General features: G+C 50.0%; 1 protein-coding gene across 1 annotated transcript; it reads right to left on the bottom strand.

Moving 5' to 3' along the window:
* Positions 1–6,500: 6,500 nt before the first annotated feature.
* On the bottom strand, positions 6,501–13,444 carry SNAI1 (snail family transcriptional repressor 1). Its single transcript, XM_085619155.1, has 3 exons — positions 13,258–13,444; positions 10,284–10,805; positions 6,501–8,076 (listed from the first exon to the last, which is right to left on the bottom strand). The coding sequence occupies exons 1-3, from the start codon at positions 13,331–13,333 to the stop codon at positions 7,895–7,897; spliced, it is 780 nt and encodes a 259-aa protein (XP_085475281.1). The 5' UTR covers positions 13,334–13,444; the 3' UTR covers positions 6,501–7,894.
* Positions 13,445–16,350: the final 2,906 nt, after the last annotated feature.

Here is a 16,350-nt window from a genome sequence, read left to right on the forward strand (position 1 = left end):
ATGTTATACGTCTCGTTCAGCCATCTTGAAATAGGCCAAAATGGTCAACTTAAGCAAAACAAACACAAAAACGTAATTAAAACAGAAAAATGGCTAATAAAATGTTAAACCCTCTCTAATTCCCTTATGTGTAAGTAATTATCTAGCAGAATAGGAACATTCAAAGCGTTTATACTCACTCAATGATGCGCAACTTACAATTACATCACAAAAGCAACATATATCATGCAATATTCTAATTTTCTACTATTAGTATGCGTAGGTATGTTAGTATACAATTAGTTCAGCCATGCAAAGTGCAAATCCCACGTGTAATTCTTTTGTTAATATAATTGGTAAGTTTTCCATTTCAAACAAATTAATAAGATTACTATTAGTTGAATATTCAGATTAATGTAAACATGCAGAATGGGGGGGGTATACAAAATGTTGTACTACCCTCTCCAGCAGTAGCATCTGTATAGTGCTTCATAGCCCTGATGATGCAAAAAAACACGTCTATGTGGTCAGATAAGAGGCTACGCCATTGGTTGTGAATGGTTGGTAGAGTAGGTGGGTCATTAATGTGGCCTGTGTGGGAAGCACTGGGTGTCATTTGTGAGATTCAAATGGTACTCCTAGGGGCATATTATCAAGAACGGACGATAACATTATGGCCGCTTTAGTGGCAGGAAACTGAATTTTGAAGAGAATTGATAAAATATTTACATTTTTGCTGCAAGATGTGTTTAAAATGAAGATTTTCCTTAAGCTAAGAGGTGCAGGACATCCTAGTTACTTCCTTTCGTTAAATTCACTTAACCTTTAAACAAAAGCGCGCCTGTTTATTTAACATCTTTTTAATGTTACTGTTGAGTCAAGTAAACAGCAGCTCATGGCTGCTGTTGACCAGGGGGCTGCATGTAAAGGTCAGGAGGGCCGCATGTGGCCCCCGAGCTGTACTTTGAGTATTTTTGGGCTAAGAGGTGTGCAATCAGTAGAGAGGAACATGCATAAAGGAACCAACATTCTCTATACAACCTGAGCCTGAGTGTGGCCTCTGTTTGACATCAGTTCATTCTTTGTGGTGGTCATAGATTATCCTTATTCTTGCCAAAAGCAAGTCCCACATCTTGACTGCGTTGGCCAAGAATAAAGTTCTACTAGTGCAAGATTTTATGAAGGATAGGAATCTCAGGAGAGGGGCCAGACTGGGCAGTATAATCCTTGTTTGAGAGTAATTTGGAATTTATAGTCGTAGGTATTGTTGGTTGATGCAGGCTATTATAAACAAAATCAGTGCAGTGCTTGCCTGGCTCGGAAGATGTGGTTATACATGTGCAGATGGAGAGTGATCTGACTGGAACCTTCTGGATTCACTGGGTCTACGGAGAAGGTAGAGCAGAACTCCAGAGTGCAAACCACTGAAGAACGTCTACACATAACCGGACCATTGTACCCTGGACCAGGTTAGAATACAGATGTGGCACAGAATTTACATGGTGTAGAAGGGACTTTTTGTCACTTTATTCACTTGTGGTCTTGAAGAGCTCATGATCACTTACAGTGACCATACTATAGATAAGAACACACTGCCTTGACCTGCAGCTAGTGTACTGCAAAGGAGAACACTTTGCCTCTGCGTCCGTGGTGTATTATACAGACATGGGCACAGACACAAAGGAGCTGTTAGTGGGTGCACTGTCTATGTCCTGGGCATTTCTTAGAAAGGAGAAAGGGAGTCCCATTGAACCCCAGATCTCCCCGGCAGGTGGAACTTTTAACTGTAAAAAGGTACACTGTCCCAATCTGCCCCTGGTGTAGCCATTTAAAATTGTGAAGAGGCAAGTGCGGCCTCTATGTAACAGGCCCGCAGAGGGCTGGGGTATGTGTTGAAAAGGAGGAGATAAATTGTGGAGGCGACTTGAGGAAAGTGTAGTCTCATTTCTTTCTCCAATATCCCTGGGCATAGTCCTACTTAAGTTTCTAAATTAAGCAGGAGACCATTGTCTTCAGACCTGTCCCAATCAAACACAGGCTTGCTACTCTCCTTCAAGATGCCAAAGTCGACATAGACAGAGCCTGGATTCCTACACCCATATGGAGAATCCAAGACAGCGGTGACTATCTCACAAGCAAGATGCACTATGCTCCCAAACACTCCCTCGTCTTCTTCCAGCATCGACTGACACACACCTGAGAGGAAAGTCCTCATTTACTTGGTGCTGTGCACCATCACATGACCTTTGGCCATTGCCTTAACCAGTGCTAGCAGGAGCCTTGTCAGCTTCACTTGTCACTCGGCGCTGTGGGTGCCATAAATATGCACAATGCACTCAGAACCCTCAAATGGCAGGGTCTAGCCCTGCTAGTCAACTTAATTTAGAATTCATACTACAAAAAGTAATCTATCAAAGCCGGGGATGTCCTAAGAAATGGGGTAAAATATAAAACAAATGGATGGAATATAGAGGATTCTGAAATGTGACACTGAAGTAAATGAGGCTGGACATGCAGGAATAAGATGGGGTGCCAGGGCAGGGCCGGACTGGGAACCAAAACCGGCCCTGGAAAAGTGCTCGGCCGCCCCCCCCCCCGGGGGGTTGGGGCTGCCGCCGAGCGAGACATATTCAAAGATGCTGCCGCCATTGTCCTGGGCTGTTCGGAAAGTGAAAGTGCGCATGGCACGCTGAATGTTGCAGGAAAGCATGTCATTCCTGCAGTAGGAGAAACTCATTAAAGAAAATCGTGCTTACAGACTAAACAAGCATTGGCATAGCCAATAGGTCTCGCCTTTGGGACCTTATAGATGTTTAGCCATGCAACAGTTGCATAACTAAATACTTATAAGGTCCCAAAAGCGAGACCTATTGGCTATGCAAAGCGAAAGTGAATGTGATCGCGATCACGATCAAACATCAAAGCGGCCGTGCGGCTGCGAAAGTGAAAGTAATCGCGGTAGAGCGCGACGCACATGCCCGCGAACATGCACTGTAGCTCTAGTCTGGCCTGGTAGCACTTTTTGGAGCCCTCTCAATAAGTCTCGCCAGACCAGCGCATGCGCTGGGTCAGGCGAGACCTAAAAAGATGTATCATGTAACAACCGAAGTAAAAGGGCCAGTCCTCATGGGAGGTTACAAATGAAGACAAGGCGGTACTAAGGAGGGACTAACAAGCCTATTAACGAATCAGAAGCCAGCATTTACGAAGGACAATGACACAAGCCAATGACAAATATAGGTTGAGAATGGGTGGGACATCTATTCTTTACTCCAATACAGCATGCCCCGCAGAGCAGCACATGTGCTGTCCAGGCTCGACCTAAAAAGATGTCCTGCATCAGCACACTATCTATCTCTCCATCCTCACTGTACTTTCCCTGCAAAGCACCATGTTTTAACATGATTTGACGGTGTATTGGAGGATGGCCGGCCCTAACTAGTCCTACAATGTAACAGGGCCATCTTCCTTATCGCAACAAGCTCCCTACTTTACCAAGGATGGTGCCTAACTGCCATTAGAGTCTTGCTTGCCTTAATAACTTGTTGCAAAAATGTTGTAGATGGAGGGCAGGATCTTTATCCAAGTGTGTGGACTATCAGTGTAGGACTAGAACAGAAAATAGACTCAGCCACCAAAATAAAAGCGCCCTCCACTAGTGAATTAGAAAGCTAAAAATGTGGAACATGTTTGCAATTCGGGCAGTTTTGAACTTGTAAAGACATGCTGAATAGGTGTTTAGCAAGGTATGTAGACTGGATGCATTTGTCATTGCTGCACGCAATATTTGTGATACTATCAGGGAAATAACAGTAAAAACTAGCCCAGCATACTACAAACCGACCAGCAAACGTCCAAAAAACTGCCCATACATTGACCTACCAGGCCAGCCCATCGGGCACTGCCTGATTGGCCTGTATGTCAGGCTGAATCTGCAGACCATTCAGGTAAGAGCAGCGGTGGCTCCTCCATTAGGGGGGGCGAGTGTTACCCCCTGCTGCGAGCGCAGCAATTTTTTGCCCAGAATCACAGGATGTTTTAGCGTCGTTACCGAGACTCGAACCCAGTTCCCCCAGGTCCGAGGTCGAGCGCCCTAACCGTTAGGTCAACTCCTCTCCCCCAAATGTGAAAAGTATAATGGTAATACAATTATTTTATTACCATTTTATTTTGTCATGCTGCCAGTCGAGTCTGAGGGAGAGGCAGGGATATTGCTCCCGATAGGCAGCGTCAGGGAGGAGTAACAGCACTGGTGGGCACTCCTAGAGCGCATGTTGGTTTGGCAAGCTGTCTTGGGACGGCCAGCCCAACACGCGCACTTTAAACCTCTTCACAACAAGCTGTGCTACACAGCTGGATGAAGAGCAGACACAGGCCCCCAGTGTCTGAATAAGTGCCAAGCCAGCCCGCTACAACCAGTCCTGGCACTGCCATCATGCTGGTCAATGGTATCAACAGGTGAGAGCAGCGTCTGGATTGGTTAGGGCAGTTAACTCTGGGAGCCTGCACTCGGAGCCAAAGACTGCCAGGACCACAGAAAAACATTGAGGCAGTGGATACACTTTTTTATTACAATTTTCTTTTTACTCACTGACAGGCGCTGTGAGAAACTCACACTGCATTTGGCGATGCTGCGCGCGCAACGAAATTCGTTTTCTTTATTTTTTTCGTAACTTACCTGCAATCGGCCGTATGCCGCATTTTGCAACCCCCCACCCTACCCCTCCTCTGCCCCACGTCACCGCCCCGGTAACACGCCCTATACGGGCCGTCGCTGTCCTCACTCCCATTCGACACCACACAGCTACATTCTATTATAGCATTAAGTCTCAGCATTCCAGACCCAGCTCAGACATACAGTTATCAGCTCACTGAAAGCAGATCAGACTTGCTGCTAAAAGATAATACTGTCCTATTAAACGCAAGGAATCCCGCTAAGTACACTCCAGAGAGAAAGAATTGCAGTACTAGCCTGCGTTTTTCAAAGAATTGTCATCAAATGATAGAATGTAGTGTTTCTTTCAGTGATACCTCTCGCCTAGGAGTCTCGCCTAGGCGGTGATGTCATACATGCCAGGGATTCCAGAAAAGGAAAGGGCAGACCTTCCAACTGGCATGGTACCACTGTGTGTCACATGACACCCACACACATCACATGGTCACAGGGTGAGGAGGAGGTATCACTTGGTAGGCACACCACTGGAGACCCCAGCTCAGAGCAGGTTTCCAGCTAATTATTTGGAGGGTCTGCTCAGCTGATGTACAATACAAAGTGTGAAACCGCCCCAGGACAACAGCAGCAGCAGCCTCAAAAGATTGGTTTTCGGTGGGGCAGGGCTCTTTGAGGCAGTGAATTTAAAGGTGTCGTGCGTGCTCTAAGCCCCACACCTTTAAGCCCGGCCCCCTCACACTATGAAAAGGTTTCACGGGTTGTCAGGTCTGAAAGTGGGAGGCAAATTCAGGCAGGAGGCAGAGAAAAAAATAAAGCCAGTTTTGGCTTCAAGAATCGGGAGGCTCCCACCCGTATCCGGTTTGTTGGCATGTATGAGTAATGTCAAGTTGATTTACAACATGTGCACGTGATCTTTGTCTGGATCACATGGTGACCGCCGTTATTACTAACATGTTGTTTACACACAGGTGTGAGTATCCTGAAGCCAACCAGAACGGCGTTGTTAGTATCTCTGCCGGGTTAGACGCGTTATCACGTCGGATGCCGTAAATCACCAGGAAGTGAGGTCATCTCCTCGTGAACGCGAGCTCTAGGATATGACAGATTTCCTAGCACCCCAGGATAACTTATGTTTCCGGGCGCGCGTCTTGTCCAGGGCGTGCAGCCAGGCATATTCAGCACCTAAAATGTGCGTGGCTCACTTAATCTTCTGTGGTGGTGTGTGCCGTGAGCTGCACGCCCCGGAAAAAGTAAGTGCGCTCTTGCTGGCGATACTCTAATTTCGCGCATGGACACAGGTGCTTTGAGTGGCACAATCTGTAGTGTTTTTGGATATGTGTAATTGCAAGTGGCCACAACACACACAATTATTCTAGATTTTCGTGAAAGAAGCCACAACGTGGCCGCTTTAGAGGGTTGTACACAATGGACAAAAGTAGAGCTGAAAAGAAACTAGAAGTCATAAAAACGTTGGAATGAGGGACCTGAATTTAATCAATGTACTTCTTGTTGAAGGAGCGGTGTGCGTGGGGTTTTTCGTGAAGCATTGCCGTTTCGTTTAATGTCTGTAGGCAGTGGGCAGGATATCTGCATCAACGTTATTATGCAGACTGCTCAGTGGGTTAAGGCGACAGGTGCAGGGATAAATTACACAAAAACACCAGGATTCAAACTGATTTGAGGTTGAATGGAAACCTTTGAAGGAAACTAGTAAATCGATTAATAGGGATCTACAGATCTAGTTGCCAATCTAGAACATGGGGTGAGCTTACAAAAACGCCAATGCTCGGGTCCCTCTCCCCCATCTGACCAAAAGAGAGGAGATAAAAGCAGCTCAGACACACAAAAGTCATATAAATTATTTTTATTGAATATCAATAAAACTGTATGAAATTATAAAAAAACGTTTTTAACAGTACAAAATATGGCACATACAAATATATAAATACCAGTGTACCTTTGAAATGTAAACATACTCTGTTGGGATTATGTAAAAAAACAATGTACAGAATTGAGGCACTGAGGCGGCACCTGCCCGTTCCCATAAATAGGGTTTTTGGCACCCACCTGTCGATGGGCCCCGGCCCTGCCACCGGCTGTATTGTAGCAGTTGACAACTGCTGGCTGTTGGTCACGGCTCTGCTGAAAAGCCCTTGCTGAGCGCCGCACCAACAGGTGCTGGGGTGCAGCGCGGCTCTGTAAACAGGGTCTGCCTTTGAAACGGGACAGGTCCTTAGGAGGGCGTTGTGAATTTCACAGGCAGAGAGTGGGCTGCTATTGTGAGGCGCGGGTGGCAGCTGTCCCGCGCCAAATGGGGGGGAACTGATTTCAGAAGCACCCCGCTCTGCCCGCCCTCGCCTGCTTGCAAGATTATCACACTTTTGGAAGTACAAAAACATTTATATTAACACTTTCATTTCCATCCTTCATAAAAAAAATAGTCAGTACAAAGCAAACGGGGTTGCCACCTCACTCCATGTAGCCGAGGGGGGCTTTCACTGGACACCCTAATTCATTCTCGGGGCTTTCAAATTTTCCGGGTCCATTTGTAAGTAGCTCATCGAGTCCAGGTTGTAATTTTGAGACTTGTAGTCCCGTTTATCCCACTGTCAAAATAGGACCAAGGGACCCAGAATGAAAGCAAACCCTGGATTGGCTGGAGAGCTCGGAAATGTGGCTACTGTGAGAGCTTTGCATTCTGGGAGGTGCAATCTTGGATTGTCTCCACTGATTCAAGAGAATACAACACACCTGCTGCTACCAAAAATTCATAAAGAGAAAAGCAGGTGAATGGAAACATGGAGTCTAGCTGAACACTTAGCCAGGTGGCAAGCCTAAGAGAAACGGGGTCCATTCCCCACATAAGGACAACTGTACAAAAGTAAGAATTTCATACCGACGTCTGTAACTAGGAGCAGCCTAGTGAGCTCTGCACAATGATACTGAAAGGGTGCTGAGGGCGGTTAATAAGGCACTTTGAGCAGCGAGATTAAGGCACTTCGAACAGATTGTGAGTCTGAGTTGAGGAATGGCTCTGCGCATGCTCATAAGGGGGAGGGGGGGCTTCCTGCCAGAGGAGGCCGGATTCCCGGGTGAAATGAAGGAACGTTTCTATGCACACACTGTGTGCAGCATGTCTCTGGAGCAGTAATGTCCTCTCTGTTGCCTTCAAGGGCGGAGGCATGTCTCTCTTGACACACACACACTGTGTGCAACATGTCCCTGGAGGAGGAATGTCCGCGCTCAGCGGGGCCCCGGGCACCCCGTTTCCTGGTGCTTGTGCAGGAGGGACATCCTGGAGAAAGTCCTGGCGCAGGCCTGACACTGGTACTTCTTCACGTCCGAGTGGGTCTGGAGATGCGCCCGGAGGTTGGACCGGTCTGCGAAGGCCCGGTTGCAGTGTGTGCAGGAGAAAGGCTTCTCACCTGTGGACAGGGGGCAAAAACACAGCACGTTACAAGATGGCATGCGGAAGATAGCAGGTAGCACCAACTTGAGGGTATCCACACATTTAAATCAACATTGCCCGCCCGTATGTTCTAATTTTAACCTCTGCTGGATGAAAGGATGAGTCAGATTGGAACCAATGACTTGTGGATTGGACATCGCATGCGCTAAAACTACTGAACTATGTTGCCATTCAATTGTAAACGAAGCGCCACAGTAGCACGTTGAAATGCCAATGCATTGCAGCTTTTTTCCTTAAAAAAACCCGTTCCCCCAGAGTTGAAAGGACCCCAGCGGTGTGTATTCCAGTCAATGGGCGCCTTTTCAGGAACACTGCCCGTGCCTTTACTTGGCGACACAATGGCCGCCTTTGTTGTGTCCTCCTGGACGCCATCTTTTCACACTTGGAGAGGGTGTGAAATCGGCTCCAAATAACAATTAACGATCCCGTGGCACTAATGAAAGGCTCGGGTGGCGGGGGTTGAACATGTGATACTTTCTGGTATTAAGGGCCTCAGCCCCCCCCTACAGGGCGGCAGCTGGCGGGGAGTCTGCGCCCTGCCCGGGGCTCTATCAACAGGTGCAAGCAGGCCTGGGGCTGCTGCTTTAAAAGCACCTGCCGGCCCTCCCCGGGAGCGGCCTGCACCCCCTGCCCGACAGGCCTACAGCTCCCAAGAATGCTTTGTGGAGGGTCTCGGGGCGAAACTCGGAGCCCCTCAAGAATCAAAGAGCCGTACAAGGTCAACAAAGGGAGGGGACAGGAGCCAGGCCACTTGTCCACTCAGCTTGGCACACCACCCCTGTACTCCGCCAGGATGTCAATGCCGAGAAGAAACAGTATATAGCACCTTTGCACTTTTCTTTGCTCCTCAGGCTTGCACGCGCCTTAGGCTCACCACAATATCCAGCAACGACCATATTAGGGGGTGTTTTTATTTCCCACCCCCCTCCCCGCTGTTTTCCACCTCTTAAACGTTTAGTTTTTTCTTAACTTGGGTGTGTGGCCGTATTTTTAACAGACTATATCAACGTTGCACAGTGTAGTGCGTACTGCTATGGCACGTGCTGCATAGGACAGGTTTCCAATAATGCCAAAGGAGCGGGCGCTTGCCCTATTATCTGCCAGTTAAAATTACCAACGGTGTCGAAAATACTCCGACCTGGCTGTTTACCGGAAAGAGGTGACAGGCCATGGCTCGTGGTCGTGAAAGGACGTGTGCCCGGATGTGGACCTGGCAGGAAGTTGGGAAACGGGTGTACTGTAAACACTGAAAGCCAGAGCAGGGTTATTCACCTGTGGGCGGCCGGATGTATCCCCGACTAAGAGTAGGCACGTGGGTGTGCGGGGTGGGGGTGGGTGAGTGTGCTCAAGCCACCACTCACACCGTTACCCTGGTAGAGAGTGGTGGGGGGGGAGGGCAGACACTGAAAGCAGTGGCACTGAACCCCTATAAGCTGACCATCACCTGTGGGTATCGACACGTGACCTTGGCGGTGAGATGTCACTCGTGTTGGGGTATACACGTAACACAAGAGCACTGATAGTCAGTCACCTGCATGTCCAGCTGTGGTGCAGGCAGTGAGCATGGACTGGTGCGAGTGTGCAACACTGAAGGTCGAGACTAATGCCAGGCACCTGAGTGTCACTGCCGTGTGGCCCTGGCAATGCGGAGGGCAGAGGGGAGGAGGGCAGCCATTGAACCCCAGTGGCGTGGGTGAGGCACTGGAAGTCAGACACTCACTCAGCTGTGAGCGTGGGCCCTGTCAGTGAGCAAGGGCCTGTGTGGGGAGCACTGGAACCCAGAGGCCGGACACTCACCCCTCCTGTGAGCGTGCCCCCCGCCCCCTTCACTGTCAGTGAGCAGGGACCTGTGTTAGGGGTAGACCTTGGAAGCCCATCGACGGACACTCAGCTGTGAGAGTGCCCCCCCCCCCCCCCATCATTGAGCAGCGACCTGTGTGGGGGGGCACTGGAAGACAGAGCCCGGACACGTACCCGTGACCCCAAACCACCCCCCCCCCCCCCCCCCAAGGGAGCAGGGACTTGAATTGGGATAAAGGGGCAGACCATGGAAGCCAGAACCCGGGCACGTACCCGTGACACCAAACCTCCCCCCCCCCCCCCCCAAGTGAGCAGGGACCTGTAGTGGGATAAAGGGGCAGACCCTGGAGGCCGGACACTCACCCGTGTGCGTCCGGATGTGGCCCTGCAGCAGCCAGGGCCTGGAGAAGGCCTTGCCGCAGATCTTGCAGACGCAGGGCAGGGTGTGGCTCCGGATGTGCATCTTCAGGGCCCCGAGGCTGACGTACTCCTTGTCGCAGTACTTGCAGCTGAAGGCCTTGCGGCCCTGCGCCTCCTCGCAGTGCAGCTGCCGGTGCTTGGAGAGCCCCGTGAAGGTGGAGTAGGCCTTGCTGCACTCCAGGCACTGGAACTTGTCGGCCCCCGAGGAGGGCGAGCAGGGGCTGGGGGGCTCCGAGGTCTTGCTGCCCTCGTCCTCCTCGCTGGAAAGGGAGGTCAGGTCCAGGGGCTTAGAGTCGTCCACCGAGCTGGGGGGCGACGCCGGATACTCGGGCTCCGAGGTGAAGAAGGTCGAGAGCAGCCCTGCGTCCCACACCAGGGACGGGTAGAAGGCACCGGAGGTCAGGAGGTCAGGCTGGGGGATCACGGGCAGAGGGTAGCTTTCATACAGGAACGGAGAGATGATTACTGTGGACAAGAAAAAAAAACACAACGTCAGTCACGAGTCACATGGATGGAAACTTAACTATGCAACGCCATGCATAAGATCAGCGCCTTTTCAGTAAATATAACTTAGGTAAGAGTTCTGTGTATTTAAGGAGTGGGAATTGTTGTTCAACTGAATCACAAATTTAGTTTGGCACAAAATGTACACGAAAAGGGGAGGAATGTCATGATATTATTTATTAATCTTATTGTATAGCGGGGATTCAACCCAGGTGAGTTTCAAAGCGCTGTGCACAAATCTTAAAATAGACAATAGTATGGTACCGCTTTTAGCAGAATTTCTCAAATCAATAAAGAACACGGCACAACATTCGGGGCATGACACACAACGGGGAGAAAAAAATACAAGGGGACAAAAGTGCAAACTGTGTGAAATAAACGTGGTCTACAGTGCCTTGTTTTCACAAGCACCACGCTCAAGTGTATAACTATTCCCTGCACTTAAGTGTTTATTGGCCGATTCGTCTAGCAAGCATCCTTTCTTAAGCTCGAGTGACATGTTGCCCGCCACTGAATTTGTAAACATTAATCACGCCTCACAGCTTGAAGAGACACCTATCCAGGCGTGTAGGCTGGCGCCAGCCTGAGCACAGGGCGAGCTCATAGGTGCTTCCAGGCTCTCTGAGGCGAGGCACGTGTGTATTGGAAAATAAATGCTATTCTAGGCACGCTATGCTGTATGTAATGGGCGGAAATGCATTTTTACGACTCATTATATAACACAGGGGTTGCAATGTATCTGTAGAGATTTAACTATACGGGGTACATGTGACATTTATACAGATGTGCTACACGTGGGGAGCAGAAGGCTTTTGAATGGAAATATCGGTGTAATGAAGACAATGCAATTTTAGAGGCGAGGTACCATATTTTAACAGATTGTGATGAATGGTACAATACACATCCTAGTGGCGAGGATATGGTAGTGTACGCTTGTAATTGTAAGTAGTTCTGTGTTTCATGGGAGCAGGACAACGGAGCAGGGCATTAAAGCTACAATTCACCGACCAACACGACGAATGCATCGGGCCTCACGCCCCCTTTCCCCTGGCAGCCCCCGCGAATAGTACACTCTGCTTCAGGCCCTATTGGTGGAGCTCATTCACTGAAGTCTGAGTCCGACCCCTCACCCTTAGTGGGGTTGGCCAACTGCATCAAGCGCAGGGCCCCCATCAGTGGCAGTGGGGCTGGGGCGGCTCAAAGCATGCAACCGGTTCCAAGCACGCACGAGAGTCCACTGTTTGCAGCATGCACCCGGCCTCAGACCTACCGCTGGAGGGCATTTTACACTGCACTGGACCGTAGGACCCCCCCCCCCCCCCCCCCTCAGGGGTGGGCACTTTCTGTAGCATCTCTGGGGAAACTTCTCAAAAGCCTGCGCCATACCACAGTCTCCTTACTGGCTGAACGTTTCAGAGGCGTAGTATTAGCCCTACTCAATGGAGGCTACGGCTTCCATGCACCGGAGTTCCCTCTGCAGCGTGCACCAGACTCCAGACTGCCTCTATTGATGACGCTATGGCATGCACAGGAGCGCGGACTCCCTCCGTTGTGATCCCTCTCTGCAGCATGCACCGGGGCCCCGACTCCCTCAGCTGTGATCACTGTCTGCAGCATATATCGGAGCCCTCACTCCACCCTTGTGATCACCGTCTGCAGCATGCACCACCGGAGCAGACTCCCTCGTGTGATCACCCTCTGAAGCATCCACCGGAATCCACACTCCCTCAGTTATGACCACTCTTTGCAGTATGTATCTGAGCCCAGGCTCCATCACTTGTGATCAGTGTCTGCAGCATGCACACTAGTTCCGAATTCCTACACTTGTGATCACTGTCTGCAGCATGCACACGAACCCAGACTCCCTCACTTGTGATCACTGTCTGCAGCATGTACGAGGGCCCCGGCTCCCACAGTTGTGTTCACTGTCTGAAGCATGCACCCGAGCTCAGACTCCTTCACTTGTGATCACTCTCTGCAGGTGCACCTGAGCCCAGACTACCTCACTTGTGATCACTGTCTGCAGCATACACCCGAGCCCAGACTCCCTCACTTTTGATCACTCTCTGACTCATGCACGGGGGCCCCGGCTCCCTCAGCTGTGTTCCCTGTCTGAACCATGCACCCGAGGTCAGACTCCTTCACTTGTGATCACTCTCTGCAGGAGCACCTGAGCCCAGACTACCTCACTTGTGATCACTGTCTGCAGCATCCACCCGAGCCCAGACTCCCTCACTTGTGATCCCTCTCTGACTCATGCAGGGGGGGGGGGGGGGGCACCCTCAGTTGTGTTCACTGTCTGAAGCATGCAACGGAGCCTAGACTCCCTCAGGAGTGATCACTGCATGCCCTGGAACCCAGATTCCTTCACTTGCGCTCACTCTCTGCAGCATGCACGGAATTCCCTCAGTACCTGTCTGGCTCTCCAGCTCGCTGTAGTTGGGCTTCTTGCTGGTGAAGTGCTTCTTGACGAGGAAGGAGCGAGGCATCCTGCTCCCGGATGTGGGTCCTTCCCTGGTCAGACAAACGGAACAGCTCCCAAAGTCCTGCACAGCTCGCGCTAATCCCGGTTATAATGTCCACTGAGTTCTCTGCTGAGCCCGGTCAGTCCAGCCGCTCATAAAGGACCTGCCCCGAGGGCGGGGCTAGAGTGTCACTTGGTAACCAATCGGATGGCGGGGGCGGGGCGCGTGCCTCCCGGCAGGTGGATGGACTCGAGCGGGTCCAGGACAGTGCAGGGGGCGCGCGAGTTACATGTGTACAAGAGCTGTGCGGGGGCGGTGGGTGAGGGATAGTGCGGGTGCGCGCAGACCACGCGCAGGGCTCGGCACAAAGCACACCTGAGCCTATGAGACGGTTCAATGAGTTATGTCTCTGGTCTCTCTATGTCCTTTCTGCAGGTTTCTAGTTCGTTTTCATACCGGTTCGAACCGTCCTTATATACTACCGCTGGGCCAATGAGCTGGCATGCACCACAATGTGCCCCATTAAACGCATTGAGATTACCGGTAAGTAAAAAGTCCATTAAAAATATTGCACTCTTCTGAGAAGTCCAGTTACTCTCCCATTCTAGTATTTCATTCTTCTGAGAAGTACAGGTACTGTCTCTTTAACAGTTTTGCTCTCTGCTGAGAAGTGCTGGTATTTTCACTTTAAAGTATTGCACCCTGCGAAGAAGGGATGGTACTTTCACACTGAAAGTACTGCAGCCTGCTGAGAAGTACTGGCACTCTCCCATTAAACGTATTGCACCCTACCGAGAAGTGCTAGTATTTTAAAAGTACTGCACCCAGCTGAGAAGTACTGGTACTCTCCCATTAAACGTATTGCACCCAGCAAAGAAGTAATGGTACTTTCACTTGCAAAGTATTGCACTCTGCTGAGAAGTACTGACACTCTCCCATTAAAAGTATTACACCTTACCGAGAAGTGCTAGTTCTTTCACATTAAGATTGCAGCTTTCTGAGAAGTACTGGCACTCTCCCATTAAACGTATTGCACCCTGTGAAAGTGCTAGTACTTTCACATTAAATGTACTGCACCCTGCTGAGTACTGGCACTCTCCCATTAAAAGTACTGCACCCAGCTGAGAAGTACTGGTACTCTCCCATTAAACGTATTGCACCCTGCGAAGAAGTAATGGTACTTTCACTTGCAAAGTATTGCACCCTGCTGAGAAGTACTGACACTTTCACATTAAAAGTTGTGCACCCTGCTGAGAAGTGCTGGTACTTTCACGTTAAAAGTACTGCACTCAGCTCAGAAGCGATGGTACTTTCACTTTAAAGGTGTTGCACCCTGCTGAGGAGTGCTGGTGCTTTCACATTAAACGTACTGCACCCAGCTGAGAAGTACTGTTACTCTCCCATTAACAGTATTGAACCCTGCGAAGAAGTGCTGGTACTTTCACATTAAAAGTTGTGCACCCAGCTGAGAAATGCTGGTGCTTTCACTTTAGACGTACTGCACCCAGCTGAGAAGTGCTGGTGCTTTCACATTAAACGTGCTGCACCCAGCTGAGAAGTGCTGGTACTCTCCCTTTGAAACTAGCGCAGTGCACGTCATCGGTACCTGTCCATTTAAAACCCTGAGCCCAGCCCCGTGGAGTCCTTCCTGTCCAGGGTCCCTCGTGTCCGGGGTGCTCGCTGCCGCCCGACAATCATTAACTCCGGACACAAAACAGCGAGTCAAAGGACGGCCAGCGGAAGGCGGCCTCCCGGCCTGTCCATTCTCTGCTCCCCCTCTGCACACAGCGCCTTGGTGTTTGCCACGAAGCGCAAACAGTGAAGGAATGAGCCGAGGATGCACTCCACCTGCGACGAACAAGGGCCCTCTTTTCCCTTTCACAATCGGGCCTCTCCAAAACAGCAACAAGTGTTTATCACCCGCGCAGAGGGTCACCTGGGCCGCAAGGTGCAGACAGGGGAGTTATTAGTTAACTGGCTTGGGGAGGCGGGGGCGACGCTGAGCACATTCTGGTAGGAAGGCGCAGTCACTGACGTAGGAAAGGTGTCTCGAGCCCTAAAACAACAAAAAAAAACACATGAAATGCCTCCATACCCATTTGAGAAGTAAAAGACAGCCATGATTTGGGTGTAATGGGCCTCTCTCTCTGCCCTGGGCCCCGGTGCCACTGCACTTGCTGCACTGGGTAGCCACACCCCTGGGCGCCGTCCTTATTTTCTACCTTACCCAACCTGGCAGCTGCTTTTGGGGCCGACGAGCCATTTATTTGACCTCTTCCAGAATTGCTGTTAGCTCAAATAAATTCCAGTGATAATGTAACATACACACAATCACACAGCGGGTCACAGGGCCTGGGAATTTAGAAAATACCATTTACGTCTCTCTACGACGCTGAACCCGTTAAAGTGCGTCACATGTGTTCCTTAAGCGTAAATTCCAGCCTCACGCCCCTTTCCCCTTCAATAGTGCTGCTGGCAAACAATATTCCATAATATTGGGATAGACACCCCACACTTCTGCGATATGACAAGTCAAGATAAAGGGGAAAGTGCTTACTGTAAGGTGCAGTTGACAAAAATATTTTCCTTAAGATCCACTCGCCGACTTTACAGAGTTTAATTTTTTTTTTTTGCTGGATACTCCACAAAACGTGTGGGTATGTGTGCATATTCAGTCTTAGGAACTCCCCTTGCTCCGTTCGGCGATTCCAAGTAAAATCTACAAACAAAGTCTATCACAATTTACATTAGGAAAGTTTTTTTTTTTAATCAAAGGAAAAAAAGTGTGGCAGTTAGTTGGCTGGTCAGAAAACTGAGTGCGTTCTGGGTAAAGGTGGAACCACGGGCTATCCCTCGTGCTGAGGGGCAATGGTGTGAAGAGGTGGACACGAAATCTCGACTTTGGGCGGGGCATTTTTGCACTGTTATCTCCCATCTGATTGTTTGCGCCTGTGCGCCCCTGGCAGAAACAGACACCCCATCTGGAAATGTGAGGGCCTGCGCCACGCGCTCAGCCCAAATAAACCTCCCCCATCACCCCC

This window comes from Triturus cristatus, chromosome 7 (assembly GCF_964204655.1).
Source record: "Triturus cristatus chromosome 7, aTriCri1.1, whole genome shotgun sequence".
Lineage (NCBI taxonomy): Eukaryota > Metazoa > Chordata > Amphibia > Caudata > Salamandridae > Triturus > Triturus cristatus.

What these genes read in the sequence shown, in the direction of transcription:
- SNAI1 (XM_085619155.1), bottom strand. Translation starts at nt 13,333, where the DNA reads ATGCCTCGCTCCTTCCTCGTCAAGAAGCACTTCACCAGCAAGAAGCCC. An exon ending in CGAGCTGGAGAGCCAGACAG is followed by an intron (nt 10,806 to 13,257) that starts GTACTGAGGGAA and finishes TCTTGTCCACAG; the next exon opens with TAATCATCTCTCCGTTCCTG. An exon ending in CCACATCCGGACGCACACGG is followed by an intron (nt 8,077 to 10,283) that starts GTGAGTGTCCGG and finishes CCCTGTCCACAG; the next exon opens with GTGAGAAGCCTTTCTCCTGC.